The 20002-nt window shown below is 46.5% G+C and overlaps 1 protein-coding gene across 1 annotated transcript in view; it reads left to right on the forward strand.

The window, feature by feature from the left end:
• RDX (radixin) overlaps positions 1–20002 on the forward strand; it is a 62276-nt gene that overhangs the window by 33307 nt on the left and 8967 nt on the right. Inside the window, exons 4-12 of the mRNA XM_072134250.1 lie at positions 270–365; positions 3372–3646; positions 5067–5150; positions 6535–6681; positions 8223–8319; positions 8967–9130; positions 10251–10381; positions 11144–11304; positions 11524–11616. Coding sequence (XP_071990351.1) covers positions 270–365; positions 3372–3646; positions 5067–5150; positions 6535–6681; positions 8223–8319; positions 8967–9130; positions 10251–10381; positions 11144–11304; positions 11524–11616 — 1248 coding nt within the window. The remainder of the gene's footprint in view (positions 1–269; positions 366–3371; positions 3647–5066; positions 5151–6534; positions 6682–8222; positions 8320–8966; positions 9131–10250; positions 10382–11143; positions 11305–11523; positions 11617–20002) is intronic.

Consider the following 20002-nt stretch of genomic DNA (forward strand, 5'->3'; position numbering starts at 1 on the left):
TCTCTGCACAGACATTGGCGTCTCATTAGGACATGCTGACTGTTTCCGCTTGGCAGGGGGTGAGACATTGTGCCCCCTTTCCACCCGTCTCCTTTTAGACCTTTTCCAGGTCATTGCTTGGTCACAGCGAGTCCCACTGTCAGAGCAGTGTATGTCTGTTATACACAAGTAGCTATTACAATCCTCAAACACTATACATAAACTTTTTACATGTAAACGCTATAGAAAGACCATGTACAGATGGTGATCTTCTTCCTGTACCTTTCTAGGTGGTGAAAACCGTGGGTCTCCGAGAGGTTTGGTTCTTCGGGCTGCAGTATGTGGACAGCAAGGGTTACTCTACATGGCTGAAGCTCAACAAAAAGGTTTGTCGTGTCCCTCCCCCCCCCCCCCTTACAGCTTCTTTTATCTGTCTGGTTCTTTGTTCTGAAACGTCCTTTGAATCGGAACGTTCGGTCTTCATTACTTTTGTAATGGATTTATTTTTGGAGCGGCAGCAGGTGGAAACATGTGAGGAGCGGGTAACATGGCTGTGCACAGGGAACTGAATTGTAGAAAATTGCTGGTGCTGGTTATTTTTAGGTGGACAAATATGTAGAATTTTGTAGAGTTTTTTTTTTTCTTTTAATCTACTCTGAGGACAAAGATACAAAGTTTGTAACACTCGGTAGAGAATCCAAATCTATCCATAACATGGTGTGAGGCGAGATCCATACCTATCAGACACTTGGTGGTATATCCTGTGGATGATAGGTGATTGGCACATCCTATGCTCCATTCCGCCTGACGAAGGAACGTCACATCCAAACCGAGAATGAACTCTCCATCTACTTGCAACTCTTTTTGAGAGGTTTGTAGGTCAAAGAGGTAAAGCCAATATAGGGCATGTGACACATCCTTGTTACGTTAAAGGGGTTGTCAGCAGTTTGAAAAAAATTAGCAGGCGGGCTAAATAGGGTATTTACAAAAAAAAAAAAACTATACTCTCATCCTCCGGAGCTTTGGGTTCCCTGCTCCGTGGTCCATTGGAGTCGTGCCCTTGTTTGCCTTTTGTTTTTTAAGGGGCACAGCATTTCTCCTCCGTCAGTCTAGCACGCCCATCAATCTCTTGTCCCAGCACCTGATACGGCCTTGCCTGTTTAAACCAGAAATTAGAGGAAAAAAACCCACTAGGAATTGGATCATCATCTGTAGCTCACAACTATGGGGATCATTTACTAAGGGCCCGAATTGCTCTTTTTCGTCGGGTTTCAGGAAAATTACCGGTTTTCGCCGAATTTCCCCGGGTTTTTGGCGTACGCGAGTGGATTGTGGCGCATCGGCGCCGGCATGCATGCAACGTAAATCGCGGGGCGTGGCCGTCGGGTTTTCCGCGGTATTTTAAAAAATGTGTCGCGTGACATGCGCTTACTTGCACCCAGGAATAGCATGGTGAACTCCGGCGGACTTCAGCGCAGCAGCGACACCTGGTGGACATCGGACACACTACCTTAGTGAATCGCCGGAAGAACCGAATCCTCGACGGAGAACGCGCCGCTTGATCGCGACAGGATCGGGTAAGTAAATGTGCGCCTATGTCGGATGGCGTTTTAATCTCGGTGCGGAGTTCTCTGTTTGTACACGGATGTTCAGTGGTGAAGTCGCAGTGACCTTCTCCGACAAAGATGTGAAGTCTTTGTCCATCCAAACTAAACAGAAATTTGCATTATACAATTGATGTGGGTTGGAATCGGAGGTGGGAATTGTCAGGCTTTTTTGTACTTGTTGGGCCCTGGGTTCAGTGCTAGTTTCTCATGGAGGTGGGTACTAGGGAGCAGCTGCCTGACAACCCTATAGAAAAGCCTGTCCTTGTCAGGCAGTGTACGTCGTCTGTCTCGCATGACTGTTCAGTTCAGTGCTGAAAGCGGCTTTGGCAGCCGTCACACCCTGTCATTTCCTACATTCAGGGGGGGGATCCAAACCCGGATTACGTGTCCTACATGAAGCAAGGAAACAAAACTTGCAGTTACTATTTCCAAAGGTGACAAATGTAATAATCAAACATTGCAGGTGGCCATACACACAGTAGTTGTCTGCTCATGTGGACTATGCCATTCCAGCTCTCTCATACACAGACGTGATTAAATGATATGGGGGATTACGCATTTTAGGGGATAACATCCTATTCGGTAGAAAAGTGGTCCAGTTTTCACTAATTGATGGAGCGACAGGTCATGTATGAGTTTCTCTCATATTGAATGTGAGTGCTGAATATAGCGGAGCGCTGTGCTCAGCAATTTCCATTGTATTGAATGGAGCGGCACTACAGATGCTCTACCTGTTGCTCGCTTCATTCAATTAGTGAAAACAGGACCCCCTTCTCGTGATCTGTGAGGTCTGACTTCTTTTGTTTGCTGTGGATAGCAGATAACTCTCAAACTTGGGACTACACCTTTTAAAGGATATTTACCATTTGTTTTTTTTGCATTGTAAACCAAACATACCTTGAGAATGCTGGAGCTACAGTGATGCGGAAATATATCTTGTTTAATCCCTGAGCTGGGTACAGGCTTGTTTAATACCTGATCCAAGTGGTTTTGCTCAAAAAACAATTATATTTTAATTCTGGACCTTGGGAAAGCTGGGTGTAAGCTGGCTGCAGTATATAACACATTACATGGAGCTTCCTGAACTGTACAGACAGGACTAATCAACCTGAGCTGCACAGCAGCTGGGGGATGGTGCAGCGATTTGATTTCTTCTGCCTGTCAGGGACAACACAGTGATGATGTATTCTCGGCTCATGTTGGGCAGGACAAGGCTGGAGCAGTACATAATGAGGGTAAAAGGAGAAGTGCCAAGGCAGTCACAGGTGCCACAGAGCCTCATTATCATAATTTTATAATTGTTTTTTTGAGCAAAACCATGCGGATCAGGGATTAATCAAGATTAATCATCATTGTAGCTTTAGCATTCTCAAGGTACGTTTGCTTCATAATGCATGAAAGCAAATGGTAGATTTCCTTTAAAGTGAATTTCCAAATTTTTGTGGATACCTGTGACCGAGACTGCAGAAGAATTCGCCTACAGGAGAGACTGTAGTCTTGGCATCACTTAAAATCTTCCTTTTAGTGCCACCATTAGAGCTCAAAGGGGATATATACACATGTACGGTGTATAATATATCCGTATCATATTATGGTGTATAAGAGCACATGTGATCCAGGATTTTACCAGCTGGTCCTCTACAAGACTGTAGACTTATGGAAAGCTCTCTGATCAGACCATATAGAGATTTGCCCTTGTACAGCAATCTTATTTGAATATATGCAAAACTGATTATTTGGATCCAATACAACTGTATGTAATCTCCTCTGTATATACATTTTCAGGTGACTCAGCAGGACGTCCGGAAAGAAAACCCTCTGCAGTTCAAGTTTCGAGCCAAGTTTTTCCCTGAAGATGTCTCGGAAGAGTTAATTCAGGAGATAACCCAGAGACTGTTCTTTCTGCAAGTGAAGGAAGCGATACTAAACGATGAAATCTACTGTCCCCCCGAGACGGCTGTGCTGCTGGCGTCCTACGCCGTACAGGCCAAGTATGCCGATTACAGCAAAGACGTCCACAAGCCGGGATACCTGGCCAACGACCGCCTGCTGCCTCAGAGGTAAGTCACCGGAAGCCGCCGCCTTATGCCATTCATCTCCTCAATGGAGAGGCATTTCTCTTGTCCCTGGATTATTGATTCCCTTGTTCCCGGAGAATGGACGTGACATGGAATCTGTATTACACGTCCTCCTTTACAGAAATAAGTGGTCTGCACTACTTCTTCTCTGAGGCCACAGACAATGGCTTCAGGGAACTAGGTTTCAAAGTGCAATTTGTAGCCAGGTTTAGCTTCAGAAATGTGTCATTCCCTTCTTTGTCCTATATATTGTTCTGGTATTTTTTTTTTTTTTTTATCTTGTTCCCTGACGTAACCTCTTTGCAATGAGTTGTCAGGACCGGAAACTATTTCTATAAAAGGGTTTGAAATGGAAGTATACGGACTGCAAGAATCTGTCACACTGAGATCCTCTGTTAGGGCTTATTCCCACAAATGTGCTCTGTATGTAAATTTCGGACCATGCACTGGCTGGATTTTGCAGACTGAACACGGACTCAGGACAGGATTACAAGCATAATCATGATGTTTAAGGTGACTCTGCTTCCCTGCTTAACAACAGCACCAAACTATAATCATGGTTAGTATTGCACCGTTTTAGAGGTTATTTGGAGGCTCCTTGCATCATATACCATCCATCTAATCCTTCCACCACATGTTTTAGGATTTACCAACCAATCATCTTCATGTGTTTATAGGCCTCGGCTTTCTGACACAAGAAGTGTCTGCAGCAGTGACCCAACTCAGGGTTGTACCCATCACCACTGCTGTAGTTCAGTCTGCAAGAAGCTGGATGCTTCCTCTCCACTGCCCACCAATGTGTTGATGTACGTTTATGACAGAAATTGGGGAATAAACCCCCGTCTAGTTCCTGTTTATCCTTTGGCACATTTTCATATACATCAAAGAATGGCCTTCAATCATGTAAAAGCAGAGCAGATGTATTCACCACAGCCACCCGCTGCAGGACAGTCATGACACCCATCACAATTTACTTGATATTGACCTCTATTCCCAATATTAGGTTCTCAATATAGTGAGTAACCCCCTTCAAAGAATAGTAAGGTCTCACTTATCCAAAGCAGTGTCGGTCCTTTATCCAAAGCAGAATGGCTGCAACAAGTTTCTTGGAAGCAAACTGGGAAACCTTTAGTAAGAATTCTTTTGGAGTGTGAATTTAAAATAAAAATCACATATGGATATGGATTTTTCTTCAGATCTATTGCAGGGAGGCTGGTGAGGGGGGGGGGGTCTGCCAGCAATGCAGCGGAACAATATCACCTCTGCTCTCAGCCTACTATTTTGCCTCAAGTTGTTTCTTTCTATAAAGAAATCCTTGTTAATATTAATCTTTATTGACATAGCATCGTCAAATTTTTGTAGCGCTTAACTCATTGATCATGGTTTCAATTATTTTCTTTAGGGTTTTGGAACAACATAAATTGACGAAAGAACAATGGGAAGAACGAATACAAACCTGGCACGAGGAACACCGGAGCATGCTACGGTACTGTGACTGTGTGTACACATACACCGCCACATGCAGATTTGCGGTCTTGATTTTGCGACACCAAATAAATGGGGGATGAGCATTGCTTCCAGTAATGTCTTTTTAAATATTCAAAGGTGCGGCATGCCCCTTAGGCCATGTTTACATTGGTATCAGGTTCTTTATGGGGCCTCCTATGCCAAATCCATCAAAAATCTAATCTTTCATGCAGGATGCTGGATGGACCCCATAACAAAAACTCAGTGGAAACCATTTCTGTCAATGGTGTCCATCATGTTAGAGGCAAGTCCTCATTGAAACTTTAATGATGTAACAAAACCGGCAAGACTTTAAATGTAAAATTATCTGCTGCATTCAAACTTGCCCTTAAAAGAAATCTTCCATCAGAATCAATCATGATAAACCAGGGACACTAAACCCTGGTAGCGTGACTGTGGTAATATTAGTTACCCATGGCCCCCTTCCATTGAAAATCAACTTTTATAATTTTGCTAATAAGCCAGAAGGACTCTGTGGTTGTTACCAGAGCACCTCCATGCTGTATCTTCACAGACCCTTGCACTGTGCCGAAGCACTTCCTCCTTCCACTATGTGAGATAATAGTGTGATGGACTGTGAAGCTACAGCACAGAGAGGCTGTGGTAACACCCCCGGGAGCTCTTCAATCAAATCAGATTAGTTTTAAAGGTTGATTTTAGAAGGAAGGAGGCAATGGATAACAAATATATAAAGATTCACAGTCACAATGTCGGGATCAGTGAGTAAGTGTCCCTGTATTATCATGATGGATTTTGATGGTAGATTTCTTTTAAATCAATTGTCCCCAGGTTTTTATTGATGACTTTCCCTCATATTGTATTTATAATCCAAAAGATAATTCACATAATATTTATATCTTCATCGTGTGTGGGGGTTCACAACAAATCTCTCCTCTCGTTGTGTAAGGAGAAATTCTCTGAGAATCTTTATCAATATTGTTAACCTTTGTACAGCACCACAGCATTAATGGTGCTCTATAAATAATCGGTAAGGGGTTCACATACATTACATCAAGAAAGCAACAAATGCAATTACAAAATACAAAACTACAGAGTTCAGGAGACAAGTGGAAGGGAGAACCCTGCCCGTAAGGGTTTGCAATCTATATGGGAGGGAGGATGGAGACACGTGGTGAGGGAGCACATCAGGTATTGTAGGCGATCTGCATGTATTACATGTACATTTCCATCCGGGTTTATCTTCGGGAGGGGAATAAGGGTTCTCATCTCAGTCAGGTTTGAGGTTAGTCCATAAAGAATTGATATGTATTTTGTGATTCTATGACTGATGAGTATATCAAGAGTTTGTATAAACAAAGTCTCTTTTATCTTTCTTCCGGTAGGGAAGATTCTATGATGGAATATCTGAAGATCGCCCAGGATCTGGAGATGTATGGGGTGAATTACTTTGAGATAAAGAATAAGAAAGGAACTGAACTATGGCTCGGGGTGGATGCATTAGGTCTTAATATTTATGAACATGATGACAAGTAAGTATGAGGTTGTTTCTTGTATCTTCTGGCATACAAGTCTTTCCATGCAAGGCTGGAAGGATACATCTTAAAACAGAGGTTTATGTATTGATGTTATCTTTATGAACGCTGTAGTAACTTAATGTTATATATTGCTTATCTTGTACTGAATAAAAGTTTCATCCATCTTCTCAGCTCCTTTCCTCCTGCACTCCCTTCTAGCTCAATATATGCACAGAATTTTCTCAAATGATTAGTCTTTGTATAAGGTGTATACAGTGGTGAAAAGTTTATGCATAGACTCTAGGGGGAAGTTTAATTAAGGCTCCTACACCAGTTTTCAAGCCTTGAAATAATCACTGTTGTCATTTAAGTCCTTACGCCACCTCCATGCCCAGGGGGACATATAGATATATCTAGATACATCCTGGATCCATTAAGACACTGGCTATAGCATAGTTGTCTGGATATATCTGGAGGCTGCAGCCTTCTGCAAGTGGGAGGTTTACATCGTACTCGCACTCGATGTGCCAGCATATGATAAATTTCCCCCATTGAACTTCATCATAGACTTTGCATTGATCATTGCCCCCAATGCAGTGTGATTCACACTTATCGTCTTCATCTGGTAGGTTAATAAGATGTGATAATGGAAGTATCTGCTTTAACATTCTATTTCTAAGGATTTTTTCCCCCAGTTATGTGTAATGCTAATGATGGTGTCCATATGGCCGCACTATACACCTGTCAAGTTGTACAAAGTCATGATACGGCACTCTGATGGTCTTTGCAGTTTCTTTTTTACTTTGTTTAATTGGGGTAAAAGTCTTAAAGCAAAAACACATTTTTCTTTAATAAAATCATCGAATTTCTGATTTCAACAAGTCACATCAACTTATGAAAAATAAGCTCAAATTTTATCTACACTTAGATTGCATAAGAGCCCTCCTACCATGCACTTTGTGTGTTATAGATGTTTACTTAGAGCCACTTACTGTAAATTACAGAAAAATACAGCCGTACAACAGGAATCAAATTCCAAACAAGAAGTATATGCTTAAAGAAATATCTACCATCAAAATCCAGCATGATAAACTCTTACTCATAAATTCAGGCACTGTGACTGTTGCAAACGTCTTCTATTTGTTATCTCTGGCCTCCTTCCTTCTAAAATGAACTATTATAATTATACTAATGAGCCAGAAGAGCTGTGCGAGTGTTACCATAACCCCTCTGTGCTGCAGAATCACAGACTGTTACACTGTGCAGGAGCACCCCCCCCCCCCCCCCCCCCTCAAAGATTGTCCTACTCCATCAGTGCAGTTTCTGATAACTTTAAATAAGAAGGTGTGTACTGTAACTCCAGCCATAAGTTGGATATAATTCGTTTTATTAATCCTCTGGTTTCCGGAAATGTACTTCTAATTCTCTGTAGCCAGCCATGTCCCTCCTCTATGCAATGTTCTTGGCGTCATGCACCCTGCTATTTTACCAGCGGCCACAGAAACGTAATGTATTTTCGCTCTAAATATATCCCGCTGTTTTGTTTTTTTTTTCAGATTGACTCCTAAAATTGGATTTCCTTGGAGCGAAATCAGAAACATCTCATTTAATGACAAAAAGTTTGTTATAAAACCAATCGACAAAAAGGCTCCGGTAAGAGCTACTCCCGCTCCTGTGAAACTTGTCATTACTAAGATCTTCATCAGGCAGGGCCACTCGCTCATGTGTCATGTGTTTCGGGACATCTTGTTCCCTTTTTTTTCCCCCTCTGGTGCTTTGAAGGGTTGTGCCAAATGAAAAATGTATGCTAAATTATATTCCTCATCTTGTCCTAGATGTAAAATACAGGAGAATTCTTTATTCCTCTACTTTATACCCACAATAGTCTGCAGCACATTTTCTTTTTTAGTCACTGAGGTCCTTATACTAAGCATAAATAGTTCATACATTTTCAAGAACTGCTCTTATAATTTAAAGGGGTACTTTGACATATATCCGGTTCAGACAGTCTGTGTCTTTTTAATATTGCCCCAAATTAGGATATAGGGCGCTTGGAAATCAGCTACTCGATCCTATTGTGTTGGGAGGATAAGCTGCTGCCAGACATGTTTGAAAGTGGTTTTCCATCAATTCAGTGCACTTGACTTGATCATGCATGTGTGTGGGGAGTGCACCATGATAGGCAAATCCATGTTATGGCAGGCTACACATCCTATATAGAGACCGTCTTAGGAGATTGAACTCTCTCCCATCCATTGCACATGCAGTAGCAGTAAATCGTTCTAATTCTTGTCTTGCAGGATTTCATCTTTTATGCTCCCCGTTTAAGAATCAATAAGCGTATCTTGGCGCTGTGCATGGGCAACCACGAGCTCTACATGAGGCGAAGGAAGCCCGACACCATCGAAGTTCAGCAAATGAAAGCTCAGGCCAGGGAAGAGAAACACCAGAAGCAGCTGGAGAGGTACAAGCTCTAATGCACTCACAGTTTTAGGTTTGTTTTGAGGGGTGTCAGAGCTAAGACAAAGTGGACCCTGTGTTCCTCTTAGTCACATAATGCTAGTAAGTTATAGTAACTTTTCAGACAACTCTTTAACACTTCCTAATACACATAGTATTGTACCAGAAAACTGGACAGGCGGCCATCAGACTTGTCACCTAACTCTGTAACTTGGCACATCTGTCACAAGAGGAGGGAGGACGTGTGTGATGAGAGGATTTAATGAATTTAGGGCAGGGGTGGAGGCACGGCTCAGGGCGGCAGCCACTCGTCCGAAGACCTTCAAGCCCTTCATACTTAAAAGAATGAAGATTCTGGTATAATATGGAGTATATACGCCTTAAGATTATTCTGTAGATGCTTGACTATGCGCCAGACAGAAATATACCTAAATATATGAAGCGGTGTGTAGTTACAAAGCCGCAATGTCTGTGCATGAGCAGATTAGACTAGATTATGCTGTACAGATTTACATTGACTGCCTCTAGTAATCTGCCGTGTTATGTATTAGATGTAGAAAATATTCAACATTCTGTACTTATCCGTCATTATAAGTTACATGTGTGAGTGAAGCTGTCATTAGTGACTTTCAGATGTCTGAGCATGCTGGGACTTGTGGTGCCATAAAAGCTAAGGGGATACTTGTAGCTACCAAAGTTTTTTCGTGTATTGAATGCATACAATGATCACTTACTTTTTGGATGCTGATGTTTTGTTTTGTCTGCTAGTCATGCATGCACTTGGGTCCTGTAGTTGTTTACTATACATTTTGTCAAAGGGGTTGTCTGGAGCCCGGATGTCTTACCTCTGCTGATCTGAAATCAATCTTGGAGAGACCTTATAATGGGTCCTTAAACTTCATGAGGTTTAGGGTCCCAAATCTTTTTACCTTCTCTATGTTGGTGGCCCGAGATCCCAGATGCTAAAGGCAAAGGGGTCCTGCGACTTGAGTCTAATTTGGACACCCGGCACGTGGGCAGATTCTACTGTGATTACTATTTGATCTTAACCTCAATCCATTCCACTTGATTTGTTTGGGTTTTTTTTGTTTTGTTTTTAATGCCAAATGTGTTTTTTTTTCTAGAGCTCAGCTGGAAAATGAAAAGAAGAAGAGGGAGTTTGCAGAGAAAGAAAAGGAGAGAATAGAAAGGGAAAAGGATGAACTCATCGAACGCCTCCGACAAATTGAGGAACAGACACTAAAGGCACAGAAAGGTACGAGGCGACCTTTAGTATATGTGTTCAATATTGAAATGTAAAATTTATGTGACCCCCGACAGGCTGCAATTCACAACACAACCACTGGATGACCACACACGGACACCTATAAGACATGATAGTGTCTTAAATTTCATGTCTTTGTAGATGGGTATTAGAATGAGGGCCGTGGTTTACAGTAAACATTATTCACAAAAAAACAGAAGGCAACACACCAAAAAACGGTAAAGTGTGTGTGTGTGTATATATAAGTAGTGGGTCCTTCATTGTAGACAGGCGCTCAATGTGTATAATGCCTGGTCATACAGCTCTAGCTTTATAAGGCCCCTGGGAAAGTACTGGTGTATGAACCGGTCAGAATCCATATTGAAGCCCTGGAAAGCAATGCTGTATCCGGCCTCTAGATGTAGTGCTATAAACAGAGGCATTGCCCTGAATGGCGGGAGCGCCGAAGAGAGTAAGTATATGTTTGTTTTTCTAGCCCCCTATGCAGATAGATAGATATATCTATGTGTTTGTGTATATACAAGTATATGTATATATAGACAGATATACTAAACCCAGAAAAGAAAAAGTAAAGAAGTAACATTTCCCAAACAGAAGAGCAATGCCATCATTTTATACCAAGTTATATTGTTTCTTTGTGGAGGGGGGTGGGTTTGGGACCCCAACTTCATGTTCTGCTGTAAATGATTGTGCTTCTGTGTCTGAATATGACCTTTAAATTATCGTCCTCTGTTTTCTTTTATGTGATAACAGAGTTAGAAGAGCAGACTCGAAGAGCATTGGAGTTGGAGCAAGAAAGGAAAAAGGCGAAAGAAGAGGCAGAGCGTCTGGAGAAAGAGCGACGGTCTGCAGAAGAAGCCAAGGCCGCACTAGCCCAGCAAGCTGCAGACCAGATGAAAAATCAAGAACAACTGGTAAGAAGGCGCTAAGTAAAGGTAAAATGTTGTGTGGTATTAACCGGCTCCTCTGTCAAACATGGACGCCCATGATTATAAAAACAATATTTTGTGTGTAACGATATCTACACTTGAGGAAAACTAGACCTGCAGTGATATGGCTTCCCCTTACCCTGTAGATGTCTTGATGAGACCACCTCAGTGTGTCTTCATCATTGACTCTTTGCTTTCTTTCAGGCAGCGGAGCTTGCAGAGTTTACTGCTAAGATTGCTTTACTTGAAGAGGCAAAGAAGAAAAAGGAAGAAGAAGCCACAGAGTGGCAGCAAAAGGTAACCCCTGTCAAAACCCCATACTAGGTTAAAAAAATTATTACCCCAAGTCCACACCAAGCAAAGGAACACGCATACAGTCTTTTATATAACCTGAGGAGCTGATAAGTAAGCAATTCTTTTCAGCAAATAATTTGATATGATTTGTGTAATGACAAGTTATGCAATTTTCCAATATATTTCACGGTTTTCTAGATCTCTGCTTGCTGTCCGGCCATGGGATGCTTCATTGTTTAGTTCCTGTGGATAGAAACCGCTCCCTGGTCATGTGATGTTACACAGGTGCACGACTCATTATATTACAGAGAGTAATCATGTGTCATATCACATGACCACGGTGTCTATGCTGATGGTAGAACCGCCTCTCCTGTAGGTGTAGAGCAGGGGTCAGGAACCTTTTTTGCTGAGAGAGCCATGAACACCACATATGTTATTCTGTAAGAGCCGTACCATATGCAGATACCCCCCAGTAGATGGGTAGTCCCAGTGTCACGGGTGCCCCTGCGATCTACGTTTCGGATCGCATGGCACACATGTGCCCCTCTCCATGGCGGCGCCCCTTTCCGAGCTCACTCAACTCACCACTTCCCGGCTCCCGTCCCAGCTGGCACTCGCACATTTAAAGGGCCAATGCCCAGCATTCCCGACGGATCTTAGTGCTTCATGCCTATGAGGGAGCTTTCCACAGCGTTTCCTTCCCAAGTGTTTACCTCCCATTGTGACCGCAGACCTGTTCCTGATTCTGCTCCTTTGCTGCCAGCCCTGATCTCTTGCTCCATCCCAAACCTCGCAGCATTGCCGCCTGCCTTGACCGTCTGCCTGTTCCTGACCACAAGACTGCCTAGTGATCCTGTACCTCGACCTTGGCTGTCACCATGGACAAGTCGCGCCTGTGGAACGACCAGGTGGTACCACGCTGCAGCAAGACCATCCTGCTTTGCGGCGGGCTCTGGTGAAGACCGGGTGCTACTTAGATTCCGGTCTCAGGTGTCTGCTTACATCATTGTTCACAGAGGTCCAGGAGCTTCACTACTCCAAATCCTGACACCCACCACATGCCTCCCAGTAGATAGATAGTCCCAGCACATACCCCCAGTAGATCAGCAGCTACAGTACATACTCCCAGTAAATAGGCAGCTTACAGTACATACTCCCAGTATATAGGTAGCCACAGCACATGCCCCCCCAGTATATAGGTAGCCACAGCACATGCCCCCCAGTATATAGGTAGCCACAGCACATGCCCCCCAGTAGATGGATAGTCAAAGCAAAAAATAAATGAATATTCACTTACCAGCGCTCCCTGCAGCCAGCTCATCTCTCCCACGCTCTTCTCTTTGACCCAGGCCTAGATGGCTCCTGGGTCATACATAGGACGTGGACAGCGATAAAATCACTGCCTGTGTCCAGTGATCAGTCTAAGGCTGCATTCACACTGCCGCAAGGGGGACGTATATACGTCCCCCGTAGACGGCAACGGGCGCACTGCGCCCTACGGGAGCGGTACGGTGTCGCAGGACATGTCCTATCTTTCTCCATAGTACTGCGCCGTGCGCTGCGCTCACCACCTCCTCCTCCTCTCCCCGTGCGCTGCTGTTGCCTGCCGTGCTACGGTATGGCGGGCAACGGCAGTGTGAATGTAGCCTAAGAGACACACAGCAGCCATTACTATTTATTAAAGATCTGCCTGAGAGCCATATGCAGCCAACAAAAGAGCCATATCTGGCTCCCGAGCCATAGGTTCCCTACACCTGGTGTAGAGGATGCCCCCTGTCTATGGTGATGGTAGAACCTCCTCTCCTCTAGGTGTAGAGGATGCCCCCTGTCTATGGTGATGGTAGAATCTCCTCTCCTCTATGTGTAGAGGATGCCCCCTGTCTATGGTGATGGTAGAACCACCTCTCCTCTAGGTGTAGAGGATGTCCCCTGTCTATGGGGATGGTAGAACCACCTCTCCTCTAGGTGTAGAGGATGCCCCCCGTCTATGGTGATGGTAGAATCGCCTCTCCCCTAGATGAAAAGGATGTCCCCTGTCTATGGTGATGGTAGAACCACCTCTCCTCTAGATGTAGAGGATGTCCCCTGTCTATGATGATGGTAGAACCACTTCTCCTCTAGGTGTAGAGGATGCCCCCTGTCTATGGTGATGGCAGTAGCCCCTCTCCTCTAGGTGCAGAAGATGCCCCTGTCTATGGTGATGGTAGAACTACCTCTCCTCTAGGTGTAGAGGATGCCCCCTGTCTATGGTGATGGTAGGACCTCCTCTCCTCTAGGTGTAGAGGATGCTCCTGTCTATGGTGATGGTAGAACCACCACTCCTCTAGGTATAGAGGATGCCCCCTGTCTATGGTGATGGTAGAACCTCCTCTCCTCTAGGTGTAGAGAATGTCCCCTGTCTATGGTGATGGTAGAACCACCTCTCCTCTAGGTGTAGAGGATGCCCCTGTCTATGGTGATGGTAGAACCACCTCTCCTCTAGGTGTAGAGGATGCCCCCTGTCTATGGTGATGGTAGAACCACCTCTCCTCTAGGTGTAGAGGATGACCCCTGTCTATGGTGCTGGTAGAACCACCTCTCCTCTAGGTGTAGAGGATGCCCCCTGTCTATGGTGATGGTAGAACCTCCTCTCCTCTAGGTGTAGAGGATGCCCCCTGTCTATGGTGATGGTAGAACCACCTCTCCTCTAGGTGTAGAGGATGACCCCTGTCTATGGTGCTGGTAGAACCTCCTCTCCTCTAGGTGTACAGGATGCCCCTGTCTATGGTGATGATAGAACCACCTCTCCTCTAGGTGTAGAGGATGCCCCTGTCTATGGTGATGGTAGAACCTCCTCTCCTCTAGGTGTAGAGGATGCCCCCTGTCTATGGTGATGGTAGAACCTCCTCTCCTCTAGGTGCACAGGATGCCCCTGTCTATGGTGATGATAGAACCACCTCTCCTCTAGGTGTAGAGGATGCCCCTGTCTATGGTGATGGTATAACTGCCTCTCCTCTAGGCGTAGAGGATGTCCCCTGTCTATGGCGATGGTAGAACCTCCTCTCCTCCAGGTGTAGAGGATGCCCCCTATCTATGGTGATGGTAGAACCACCTCTCCTCTAGGTGTAGAGGATGACCCCTGTCTATGGTGCTGGTAGAACCTCCTCTCCTCTAGGTGTAGAGGATGCCCCTGTCTATGGTGATGGTAGAACCTCCTCTCCTCTAGGTGTAGAGGATGCCCCCTGTCTATGGTGATGGTAGAACCACCTCTCCTCTAGGTGTAGAGGATGACCCCTGTCTATGGTGCTGGTAGAACCTCCTCTCCTCTAGGTGTACAGGATGCCCCTGTCTATGGTGATGATAGAACCTCCTCTCCTCTAGGTGTAGAGGATGCTTCTGTCTATGGTGATGGTATAACTGCCTCTCCTCTAGGCGTAGAGGATGTCCCCTGTCTATGGTGATGGTAGAACCTCCTCTCCTCTAGGTGTAGAGGATGCCCCCTGTCTATGGTGACGGTAGGACCTCCTCTCCTCTAGGTGTAGAGGATGCCCCCTGTCTATGGTGATGGTAGAACCTCCTCTCCTCTAGTTGTAGAGGATGCCCCCTGTCTATGGTGATGATAGAACCTCCTCTCCTCTAGGTGTAGAGGATGCCCCCTATCTATGGTGATGGTAGAACCACCTCTCCTCTAGGTGTAGAGGATGACCCCTGTCTATGGTGCTGGTAGAACCTCCTCTCCTCTAGGTGTAGAGGATGCCCCTGTCTATGGTGATGGTAGAACTTCCTCTCCTCTAGGTGTAGAGGATGCCCCTGTCTATGGTGATGGTAGAACCTCCTCTCCTCTAGGTGTAGAGGATGCCCCTGTCTATGGTGATGGTAGAACCACCTCTCCTCTAGGTGTAGAGGATGTCCCCTGTCTATGGTGATGATAGAACGTCCTCTCCTCTAGGTGTAGAGGATGCCCCCTGTCTATGGTGATGGCAGGACCTCCTCTCCTCTAGGTGTAGAGGATGCCCCCTGTCTATGGTGATGATAGAACTGCCTCTCCTCTAGGTGTAGAGGATGCCCCCTGTCTATGGTGATGGTAGAATCGCCTCTCCTCTAGGTGTAGAGGATGTCCCCTGTCTATGGTGATGGTAGAACCTCCTCGCCTCCAGGTGTAGAGGATGTCCCCTGTCTATGGTGATGGTAGAACCTCCTGTCCTCTGGGTGTAGAAGATGTCCCCTGTCTATGGTGATGGTAGAACCTCCTGTCCTCTAGGTGTAGAGGATGCCCCTGTCTATGGTGATGGTAGAACCTCCTCTTCTATAGGTGTAGAGGATGCCCCTATCCTTGGTGATGGTAGAAGCACTTCTCCTCTAGGTGTAGAGCATGCCCCCTGTCTATGGTGATGATAGAACGTCCTCTCCTCTAGGTGTAGAGGATCCCCCTGTCTATGGTGATGGTAGAACCCCCTCTCCTCTAGGTGTAGAGGATGCCCCCTGTCTATGGTGATGGTAGAACCTCCTCTCCTCTAGGTGTAGAGGATGCCCCCTGTCTATGGTGATGGTAGAACCTCCTCTCCTCTAGGTGTAGAGGATGCCCCTGTCTATGGTGATGGTAGAACCACCTCTCCTCTAGGTGTAGAGGATGCCCCCTGTCTATGGTGATGGTAGAACCTCCTCTCCTCTAGGTGTAGAGGATGCCCCATGTCTATGGTGATGGTAGAACCACCTCTCCTCTAGGTGTAGAGGATGCCCCCTGTCTATGGTGATGGTAGAACCTCCTCTCCTCTAGGTGTAGAGGATGCCCCTGTCTATGGTGATGGTAGAACCACCTCTCCTCTAGGTGTAGAGGATGCCCCTGTCTATGGTGATGGTAGAACCACCTCTCCTCTAGGTGTAGAGGATGCCCCCTGTCTATGGTGATGGTAGAACCTCCTCTCCTCTAGGTGTAGAGGATGCCCCTGTCTATGGTGATGGTAGAACCACCTCTCCTCTAGGTGTAGAGGATGCCCCCTGTCTATGGTGATGGTAGAACCACCTCTCCTCTAGGTGTACAGGATGCCCCTGTCTATGGTGATGATAGAACCACCTCTCCTCTAGGTGTAGAGGATGCCCCCTGTCTATGGTGATGGCAGGACCTCCTCTCCTCTAGGTGTAGAGGATGCCCCCTGTCTATGGTGATGGTAGAACCCCCTCTCCTCTAGGTGTAGAGGATGCCCCCTGTCTATGGTGATGGTAGAACCTCCTCTCCTCTAGGTGTACAGGATGCCCCCTGTCTATGGTGATGGTAGAACCCCCTCTCCTCTAGGTGTAGAGGATGCCCCCTGTCTATGGTGATGATAGAACTGCCTCTCCTCTAGGTGTAGAGGATGCCCCCTGTCTATGGTGATGATAGAACTGCCTCTCCTCTAGGTGTAGAGGATGCCCCCTGTCTATGGTGATGGTAGAATCACCTCTCCTCTAGGTGTAGAGGATGCCCCCTGTCTATGGTGATGGTAGAACCTCCTCGCCTCTAGGTGTAGAGGATGCCCCTGTCTATGGTGATGATAGAACCACCTCTCCTCTAGGTGTAGAGGATGCCCCCTGTCTATGGTGATGGCAGGACCTCCTCTCCTCTAGGTGTAGAGGATGCCCCCTGTCTATGGTGATGATAGAACTGCCTCTACTCTAGGTGTAGAGGATGCCCCCTGTCTATGGTGATGGTAGAATCGCCTCTCCTCTAGGTGTAGAGGATGCCCCCTGTCTATGGTGATGGTAGAACCTCCTCGCCTCCAGGTGTAGAGGATGCCCCTGTCTATGGTGATGGTAGAACCTCCTGTCCTCTAGGTGTAGAGGATGCCCCTGTCTATGGTGATGGTAGAACCTCCTCTTCTATAGGTGTAGAGGATGCCCCTATCCTTGGTGATGTTAGAAGCGCTTCTCCTCTAGGTGTAGAGCATGCCCCCTGTCTATGGTGATGATAGAACGTCCTCTCCTCTAGGTGTAGAGGATCCCCCTGTCTATGGTGATGGTAGAACCCCCTCTCCTCTAGGTGTAGAGGATGCCCCCTGTCTATGGTGATGGTAGAACCTCCTCTCCTCTAGGTGTAGAGGATGCCCCTGTCTATAGTGATGGTAGAACCACCTCTCCTCTAGGTGTAGAGGATGTCCCCTGTCTATGGTGATGGTAGAACCGCCTCTCCTCTAGGTGTAGAGGATGCCCCCTGTCTATGGTGATGGTAGAACCACCTCTCCTCTAGGTGTAGAGGATGCCCCTGTCTATAGTGATGGTAGAACCACCTCTCCTCTAGGTGTAGAGGATGTCCCCTGTCTATGGTGATGGTAGAACCGCCTCTCCTCTAGGTGTAGAGGATGCCTCCTGTCTATGGTGATGGTAGAACCGCCTCTCCTCTAGGTGTAGAGGATGCCTCCTGTCTATGGTGATGGTAGAACCACCTCTCCTCTAGGTGTACAGGATGCCCCTGTCTATGGTGATGGTAGAACCACCTCTCCTCTAGGTGTACAGGATGCCCCTGTCTATGGTGATGATAGAACCACCTCTCCTCTAGGTGTAGAGGATGCCCCCTGTCTATGGTGATGGCAGGACCTCCTCTCCTCTAGGTGTAGAGGATGCCCCCTGTCTATGGTGATGATAGAACTGCCTCTCCTCTAGGTGTAGAGGATGCCCCCTGTCTATGGTGATGGTAGAATCGCCTCTCCTCTAGGTGTAGAGGATGCCCCCTGTCTATGGTGATGGTAGAACCTCCTCTCCTCTAGGTGTAGAGGATGCCCCTGTCTATGGTGATGGTAGAACCACCTCTCCTCTAGGTGTAGAGGATGCCCCCTGTCTATAGTGATGATAGAACCACCTCTCCTCTAGGTGTAGAGGATGTCCCCTGTCTATGGTGATGGTAGAACCACCTCTCCTCTAGGTGTAGAGGATGCCCCCTGTCTATGGTGATGGTAGAACCACCTCTCCTCTAGGTGTAGAGGATGCCCCCTGTCTATAGTGATGATAGAACCACCTCTCCTCTAGGTGTAGAGGATGTCCCCTGTCTATGGTGATGATAGAACCACCTCTCCTCTAGGTGTAGAGGATGCCCCCTGTCTATGGTGATGGTAGAACCTCCTCTCCTCTAGGTGTAGAAGATGCCCCCTGTCTATGGTGATGGTAGAACCCCCTCTCCTCTAGGTGTAGAGGACGCCCCCTGTCTATGGTGATGATAGAACCTCCTCTCCTCTAGGTGTAGAGGATGCCCCCTGTCTATGGTGATGATAGAACGTCCTCTCCTCTAGGTGTAGAGGATGCCCCTGTCTATGGTGATGGTAGAACCTCCTCTCCTCTAGGTGTAGAGGATCCCCCTGTCTATGGTGATGGTAGAACCTCCTCTCCTCTAGGTGTAGAGGATGCCCCTGTCTATGGTGATGGTAGAACCTCCTCTCGTCTAGGTGTAGAGGATGCCCCCTGTCTATGGTGATGATAGAACGTCCTCTCCTCTAGGTGTAGAGGATCCCCCTGTCTATGGTGATGGTAGAACCCCCTCTCCTCTAGGTGTAGAGGATGCCCCCTGTCTATGGTGATGGTAGAACCTCCTCTCCTCTAGGTGTAGAGGATGCCCCTGTCTATAGTGATGGTAGAACCACCTCTCCTCTAGGTGTAGAGGATGTCCCCTGTCTATGGTGATGGTAGAACCGCCTCTCCTCTAGGTGTAGAGGATGCCCCCTGTCTATGGTGATGGTAGAACCACCTCTCCTCTAGGTGTAGAGGATGCCCCTGTCTATAGTGATGGTAGAACCACCTCTCCTCTAGGTGTAGAGGATGTCCCCTGTCTATGGTGATGGTAGAACCGCCTCTCCTCTAGGTGTAGAGGATGCCTCCTGTCTATGGTGATGGTAGAACCGCCTCTCCTCTAGGTGTAGAGGATGCCTCCTGTCTATGGTGATGGTAGAACCACCTCTCCTCTAGGTGTACAGGATGCCCCTGTCTATGGTGATGGTAGAACCACCTCTCCTCTAGGTGTACAGGATGCCCCTGTCTATGGTGATGATAGAACCACCTCTCCTCTAGGTGTAGAGGATGCCCCCTGTCTATGGTGATGGCAGGACCTCCTCTCCTCTAGGTGTAGAGGATGCCCCCTGTCTATGGTGATGATAGAACTGCCTCTCCTCTAGGTGTAGAGGATGCCCCCTGTCTATGGTGATGGTAGAATCGCCTCTCCTCTAGGTGTAGAGGATGCCCCCTGTCTATGGTGATGGTAGAACCTCCTCTCCTCTAGGTGTAGAGGATGCCCCCTGTCTATGGTGATGGTAGAACCACCTCTCCTCTAGGTGTAGAGGATGCCCCCTGTCTATAGTGATGATAGAACCACCTCTCCTCTAGGTGTAGAGGATGTCCCCTGTCTATGGTGATGATAGAACCACCTCTCCTCTAGGTGTAGAGGATGCCC

Source organism: Engystomops pustulosus, chromosome 2, assembly GCF_040894005.1.
Source record: "Engystomops pustulosus chromosome 2, aEngPut4.maternal, whole genome shotgun sequence".
Classification (NCBI taxonomy): Eukaryota; Metazoa; Chordata; class Amphibia; order Anura; family Leptodactylidae; genus Engystomops; species Engystomops pustulosus.